At 48.7% G+C, this 7,889-nt stretch overlaps 1 protein-coding gene across 3 annotated transcripts in view; it reads right to left on the reverse strand.

Annotated features, from left to right (window-relative positions):
- Window positions 1–3,428, reverse strand: part of UBE2Q2 (ubiquitin conjugating enzyme E2 Q2) — a 52,169-nt gene extending 48,741 nt beyond the window's left edge. For all 3 annotated transcript variants that reach the window (XM_075505734.1, XM_075505735.1, XM_075505733.1), the window contains exon 1: window positions 2,987–3,428. In XM_075505734.1, the coding sequence (XP_075361849.1) occupies window positions 2,987–3,172 (186 nt within the window). In that variant the 5' untranslated portion in view covers window positions 3,173–3,428. The remainder of the gene's footprint in view (window positions 1–2,986) is intronic.
- Between the last annotated feature and the right edge of the window lie 4,461 nt (window positions 3,429–7,889).

Here is a 7,889-nt window from a genome sequence, read left to right on the forward strand (position 1 = left end):
AGACAGCTTTCATTTCAGGTAAAATATTGAGGTACCCAAACAGAACCACAATGAAAAAAGTTATTACTGAGCTTTGTGCTTACTTTGTGTCCCCTTAACAGGATTCCTGAGCATCCAGACACACAATCTACTGTAAGCTTTTGTTGAGTAAGGGAAATATCCTGGCTTGATCAGTATTGCAGGGGTTAAACTGGTTAGAAGAAGCTAACAGCCAAAGTTACATGTTTGCACTGCAAATCCAGAGCAGTAAAATAGCAGCTTCTGATGCAGAGAATGAGTGTCCCCAAGAAAACGTATTTACCAACAACTTTATAGCCTTACCAGCTTTTGCATGCTACTACCGCCATTTGAAGTTCTAGCTCCCACAGCACCTGCAGATCCACTGAAGCACAGTAAACAACTTATACTTTTCTAGTTTACAGTACCTACAGAAAAAAACTGGAGGCAATTAGGAGTCAGAGCTAAAAGATTGAATTCGGGGGGGGGGGGGGGGGGGGGGGGAGAATCACTTTTGTCACACTTCAAGTTTAACACTTGTGTCAAAACTAGGACAGAAGTCCAGAGGTCAGCTTTCCGGTTTTGGCTCTGTCATCTGCTGCCCATTTATTTCAAGAGAACCACCTCTGTATCTCAGGTTGCCCTCTCCCATTTATTTTTAACAAATGGGGAAAATAGGCACCTACCTCAAAGAACCAAAAATTACTCAACATTGGAAAGCACCAAGCTGCTCACAGACAACTGAAACAGAAGTTTCAAGAAGCTAGGACACAACCTTTTTTCAAAGGAGAAGTCTCAGCTCTAAGGTTTGAAACAGCTCTTTTCCTGTTCTTTTTGCAAGTTCATATGCCACAATTCTAATGGCATGCGAAAGACCTCTTAACCTTTAGGGCAAGTGACCATAATAGCAGATTGCAAACAGTGTTTCCTCAATACTACAGAAAAATGCCAAGAGTGACCTAAGCCTGTTTCTTGCTTGCTCAGACACAGCTCAACCAAAGGCCTACAAGTAAGTGGGCATATTTCTTTGCAAGTTAAGAAAAAAATACTATCAAAAGTAGCTACAACAAAAGCAGCCTCAGAAGTAGATATACACCACAGCACAAATCCAAGCCACCAAAAACTTCAGGCCTTACTACTGGCTTCCCTGTTAGCTGCCACTTGACAAAGAAGAAATAACCCATCAAATTCAACTGGCAACTGAGGGTGCACAATCATCAGACCTTTTATTTTACTCTTTAGAGAGACTTATGAAATAGATCACGCTGTATGGAAAGAAATAGCCAGACTTCTCAGCAATGAAACACTCTCTACTGAACAAAAAAATATTTAAAGGAAGTCACACAATCCCTCGCCAGATAGGTCATGTCCAAAAACAACACCACCAAAGCATCTTGCTTATTTCACCATAGAAAACATCTTATGTCTTAAAAGTACATACAAGTGTCCGGTAAAACAAACACCTGTCCCACGACCACAAATCTGACTTCTCATGACAATGAACTGTGAAACCCAAAAGATCCTCTTAACAAGTCTCATTTAATTTAATAAAGTTACTTTAAGGCAAGTAAGGATCCGATCAAGATTATTAGATTTGCCTGGTTTGCATGCACATTTTCATCTTTCAGTACTCAAATGTTTACACTTACATGCATCTTTCTACCTCCACACTATCTGTTTGAAACTTTCATCCTTTTACAGGCAAAAGACAAAAAAGCTCTAGAGCTTATCTTCCTCAAACCCAACCATACTAACTCTATTTTCACCCAGTCAAAGTTTTTCAATACTCTGTTCTTAAGCTGAATCTTCGTAAGACATTTAAATTCACTTATAACTACAGCCAGTCCAGCGCTTTCCTGTACGTGATTCACAAATAACAATATATTCAAATCCTTTGGCAAGTTTAGGCCCCAAACTTTTAAAAACACAGAGGATTTTTACCATGGCACACAACACTGAACATTTTATTCTGCTTCCCTCCCACTCATTTAAAACAAACAAACCCCAACGAATAAGGGAAAAAAACAAAACCACAGAAATGAGAAATCCCAAAACAAACTGCGAGTAGAAGTCCCTCAGATTCGATAAGGCTGCTCATACCCTCTTCACTCACAAGTTTAAAGGCCACCATTATGATAACACAACTATTCGGCAGGAGACCAGAGGCACTATTTTATCTCTCCACGACGGCAAGAATGAAAAGTTTCCCCGTCCTTCCTACGCCGCGGCCCCCCGAAGCGGTCACCCCCGCTGAGCCTCACGGGCTGACCCCCACGGGGGAAGGCCCGGCCGCCACCCAGGCCCGCTCGTGCGGCGTTTCCCCGCCCGGGTCAGGGCGGGCCGCCCGGCTCCAGGCCGCGGCGGTGTGGCGCACTCAGTAAAACGCTCGCCCTCCACCTCCCTCCCGGACTACCACCTCTCGGGGCAGGGAGGAAAACACTTCCCGTGCCCCGCCGAGACGCCGCAGGGACGGGGGAGGCAGGGAGGGCCCCTCTGCTCTCCCCGTCGCCCTTCCGCTGCCCCAGGGGACGGCCCCGCGGCGGGCAGCCGGCCCGGAGGCTCTCTCCCCGCTGCCCCGGGCCCGGCCGCCCTTTGTTCCGGCTCGCGGCTCCCGGCCCCGAAGCAGGCGGCGGCAGGCGGCCCGCGTCCTTCCCCCGCACCCACTGCCGCGGCTCCCCCGGAGGAGCCCCCCGAGGGGCTGCCGGGTCCCCGCCTCGGTGGGCAGGAGAGGCCGGGGGCGCCCGCTCCCTAACTTTTGTTATGGTCGCGGTGGGGAGGAAACACAGAGCCTCGGGGGGAAGCGGGCCCAGGCGCCTCGGCAGCCCCCCGGCTCCGGCCCCCGCGGCAGGCGGAGGCCCCGGCCCCCCCGGTGCTGAGTCACCCCCTCGGCAGGGCTGCGCCCCCTCCCCGCGCCCCGCAGACAATGGCGAGGGCGGGCCGTGCCCCGGCCCTCCCCCGCCGCCCCCGGCCCCGCTCTCGGCCCCCGCACCGTGATGTTGCAGTGGATGGTGAGCGGCGGCGGCGGCTGCGGGCTGGAGCCCGGCGGCGGCGGCAGGAGCACGAACTGGCAGTGGAGCTCGTCCAGCTTCCAGGAGACGATGCGGAAGCGCTCGTGGTCCTTGTCGAAGATGGACTCGAGGAACTTCAGCTCGGCCTTGAGCCCTGACACCGACATCCTGGCCTCATCTCCGGGCCCGGGCCTGCGCCGCCTCGCCCGCTCTGCCGCCGCCTCCCTCCGCCTCAGCCCGGCCCGACCCTGGCCCCAGCCGCGCCTGCGGGGCGGAAGATGGCGGGAGGGGCCGGGGCAGCCCCAGCCGGCGGGGGGACGGCGAGCGCGGCGGCAGCTCCCTTTGTACCAGCCTCCTGCACCCACTCGCTCGCTTAAAAGGGCAACAGCGCAGCCCGCTCCCCCTTCCTTTCCCTTCCCCTTCCCTTCCTCCCCCTTCCTCCCCGGCGGGCTGGGCCAGGCCAGCCAGCCGCCCCGCCCTCGCCCTGCCCTCCTCCCGCTAGGCCGGCCCTGCTCCCGGGACACACGCAGCAGGGCCGGGCCGGCCCCCTGCTCCTCCCCCGGGGCCGCCGCCCGCCTCCCCGCGCCCGCCCCAGCGCCCTCGGTCCTCCCGCGGCGGCGCCCGCTGCCTGCCCGCTCCGGCCACCGCCAGGCTGCCCCGCGGCTCCCTGCGGGCTCTGCCCGCCTGCCCCAACCCCTGCCCGGGCACTGCCTTCTGCTCACCCGGCTCGGAGCCCCCCGGTCCCCCCTGCTCCCGGCAGCCCGGTGCCGAACCGCAGTGACTGCTTACCCGTGTTTCTCCTTCTCTTCTACTGCTCAGCCCTGCGGAAGGGCACGCGGTCTTCCTTCCTCACCGCACTTTTATTTCGCTGAGAAAAACTGCAGCTTGGGTTTGCACTTGTCACCTCAGAGTCCTGTCAGTCCTCCAGTACTCCTAGAGGTCAGCCAACATAAACCAGGAATTCCTGTCCCGACGTTTCTGACTGATCAGTACAAATAAAACCTGGTGTCGATCTTTGCAGGCTGAAAAGAAGCAATACAGAGGCCAAGAAAAATTATTAGTGTTGCATTTCAGTTCCTCTGGAATTGTTTGTACAACATTTTACCCCCGGAAAAAGCACCATGAAGCATGAAAGCAGAGTAAAATGAATACTTGCTACATTCAGGAATCAAGAGATGCTGCCTCTATTTCTATCACTTCCTGACACCGGAAAAATCATCTCTGCACATATTTGTCCCTTTCCATCTCAGTTTTTTGTATAGACAGTTGACAGCTCTTTGGGAGCAGGGATCAGCTCTCACATGGCATAGAGAGGTTACTGTGATACAAGTAACTTTGTTGCAGAGCATCATTCTTGTTTCTCAACCAGCTTTAATTAATACAGTACACACATGCAAACATGGAATAGGGAATTGCCTTTTTTTTTTTTTACACTGATATTTTATATAAATCTTCAATTCCAGAGAAATTGGCAGCTGAAACCTCCACAAGCTGAAGAAACCTCCACAAACCACAAGCTGAATCTTGTCAAGTGGTGAGAACTCTGATCTTGATTCAGAAAAAGTTATGCACATGCCCAGCTCCAAGCATATGGAAGTCTTACTGATTTGTGGGCTTGAAATCTCCTATCCTTCCAGCAGAGAGCCGCAAAGAACCCATTTTGCTACAAAAGAAGCAAGGAAGGATTGACACTGGTTAAATACTCTGAATGAAAGGTACTAGAAAGTCCACAGAGTTGAAAGACCTTTTTTTTCCAGGTATCATTTGAAAGACTCCTATTATAGAGTGTGTGCAACTCGGCTTTCCTAGAAGGGCTGAACTGTCTGTTGGCACAGACTGTATAGCCTGCAAAGTGAAGACAGAGTGGATATGACTGTTGTCTGTCAATGCATCAACAGGCAGGGTGAAGACCAAAGGTCTGAAGAGATAGGGAAGATTTAAGTATAAGGGCAAATTAGCTATAAATAAACAGCAGGAAATTATGACGCTACCTATTAGAAAGGGAGGGCCTGGAAGAGCCTTTCTATGGGAACATCAGAGACAAAACTAAACAAATCAGACTTTGTCAGGCATTACATGATGTGATGCATGAAACAGCAGAGGAATGAATTTGGTGACTCAGCCCTATTTCCCTCATACGGTAGGATTTTGGCCTAGAATGCCTCACTGCAGCAGATACGTGGGTAGGCTTAGCAAGTTCAAACTGCACCTTCTATCATACCTGAACTTACTGGAACTGCCTCTATCACTACCTCTGGTCTTCCATCCTCCTTGTCTTCTCATCTGTCTTCCCTCTCCTCTGCCTCTCCATTGACTGTGACACCCCATTTTTTTTGGCAGCTGCACAGCTGAGAGGTGCGTATGTGCTGGCTGGTGGGACATCAGACCTGCACTAGCTGGCAAGCTGGTGGAAGGCATGAGAACCTCTCTCAGGCACCCAGTCATCCAAACATCATGGTGTCTTCTCCTGACCATCTGGTAGGCCAAACAAATTGCTTAATCAGCCAAGTGTGTCCTGCAAGCCATATATTGTTTAAGTCTGGTCTAGAAATTTCCCCAGCTCCTTCAGTCTGCCTTTTTGTTGCAGGCTTCAAGAAACGACATGCAGCTGCACAGCCACCACTGCCCTAAATTCTGTCGCAGTTCTCTGTATTTAGTAGGCATTGTGCAAGTTGCAACATCGCCTATGAATTCACTTCTGTGATAAGACCTTGAGAACACGAGAGCTGCCTTGCTCTCTGGAATACAGAGGCTGCTTCAGAGGTGTAAAGAGCTGTTCGTCATGTCTGAGTCATTCCTGTTTCTTCCTTCAGGGATTTGCCATGGGGCTTTGACATGAATCTCACATTGGTCACAAGATGACTCAGGAAATCCTGAGTCTCCCAAAGACCAAAACAAATGCACACAGGGGAAGACCTGACACCTCTGGGTGATAAAAGAAATTAATCCTGGTAAAGACCATCAGGAGCACTGTATCAGCTTCTAGTAATTACAGATGGTCTTAAGTTCCCTTGATCTATATTGCCTGTAAGCACCATTTTTTCCTACCTTTCTTCCTGCATGTACATCTTCAATACCATGGGAACCTCTCTCTATCTATCATACAGCTAGATTTTCTCTTCCAGGGATATGAACTTTGGCCAAACCTCTCTGTTATGAAGATAACATACCTTCATAACCTTTTTTCTTTTCCCTCCCTTTCATTTAAATATAACAAGTTTTGTAAGAGTTCTCAACTGAAACTCTCAGAAAAAACAGCAGATTCTTCATTGCTTTCTTGGGTAGAACTGGCAGGAAAAGAGAAGGCAAACATTTAGACCAAAATTTTCTTTCCCATTAGCATTTACTGCCAGTCCTGTCTCCAACACATCAGCTAGGCATGTCCCTGGTGAGACAGAAAGCCAGCAGCAAGGCCAGAAGGGAACTGAAGGAAAGATGAGTTCAGGATGAGCCATTAAGAAGGAAATGAACAGTGAGGTAGGATGGGTAGGCTTTGTTGAAAGCAAGAGTTGTTTGGGGCTTAAAGAAAGGATGTTCCAGAGCACAGATGAATTTCAGTTTATATTAGTTCTTTTCTTCCTGAGAATGCCTTTTCCAGGTCTGCTGTATTTCCAGCTTTACCCCTGAGTGAAGCTCCTGCACATTCAGTTGAGTGTTTGTGCCTAATAGAGGATTGATTTGTTTCTCTGAGAATAGTTTATGTTTTTGTTTTTTGACCTCACTTCTCTCATTTACAGCCTAGCTCTTAGAAAGGGTCTTTCTGTTTAATTCTGATGTCACTTTCCTGAGAGAAACGGCAGGCACCAAAGAAGAAACTGCCATTTTAGAAATAAGGAAGGCCCAGATTTTTTGTAACCCTGAACCTCAGCAGAAGGAGAAAGAAAAAGATAAAGTTAATGAGATGGGAGGAAGGGTAAATTGGTTTTAGTAATGGATGATGCAGTTTGATAATAGCTGATCCTGGGGTAGAACAGAAACTTTTTCACAGGTAGCAGCAGAACCTGAGACTAGAAAAGACAAATAATACCTGATACCCATAAAGAGAAGGATAAGGCAGGAACCTTGCCTGAAACCTGGGGCAAAGGCAGAAAGATTCAAGAGGATCCTGCTTTTCCAAGATAACAATCCAAGCTGTCTTGCTCACCAAAGCCAGGCTTTCACGTCAACTTCTGAGCTCACAGCATCAAAGTCATTGCTTCAATAATGAAGTCACTTCCAAAGCATTTTAGAAAAAACACATATCAGTGCATAAAAGCTGATGAAATGGCTGGACAATGCAGTTTCAAGAAGCATGGCATGCAGTGGACATGGGATTGCATAGTCCCTCAAATACCTATTTTAAAGTCTTTAACAGTTAAGGAAGGGCATTTCAAGACAAACCTATCCTAAAGCAGCTTTGGACAGATAGTGATACTGTTGCCCAGATGTTCAGGGACAGGGGTCAAGGAGGTATCCACAGGCACTCAAATACTATGGCCATGAGTTTAACATTAAAAAAAAAACCAAACAACCCAGTAGTATGGCTTTACCCAGGATGGTCAGAGAGTAGTTTTCAGTTATAATTCTTCCGAGTCCATCCCTGTGGCTGTCAGCAACTGAGTCAAATAGGTCCCTTCTTTAGGGTGTTTTTGCTTAGCCACTGAAGAGTGTTTGTAATCCTATACAGGAAACAGCAATAATCTTTTAGTGAAGATTTCATTACTGTTTGTGGATTTGTAGTTCTGCCTATATTTATATATGTTACTGAACAGTGTATATTTCAGAACAGTCAAAGCTGAATAGTGTCTGCAAAGCAAGGTTAATGGATATGTTTTTGTTCCATATGAAAGTTGTGGCAATTAATTTATTAGCAGAAATATGCCACAGGAAGGCAAAGCCATGTTA

This window comes from Mycteria americana, chromosome 6, assembly GCF_035582795.1.
Source record: "Mycteria americana isolate JAX WOST 10 ecotype Jacksonville Zoo and Gardens chromosome 6, USCA_MyAme_1.0, whole genome shotgun sequence".
NCBI classification, from domain to species: domain Eukaryota; kingdom Metazoa; phylum Chordata; class Aves; order Ciconiiformes; family Ciconiidae; genus Mycteria; species Mycteria americana.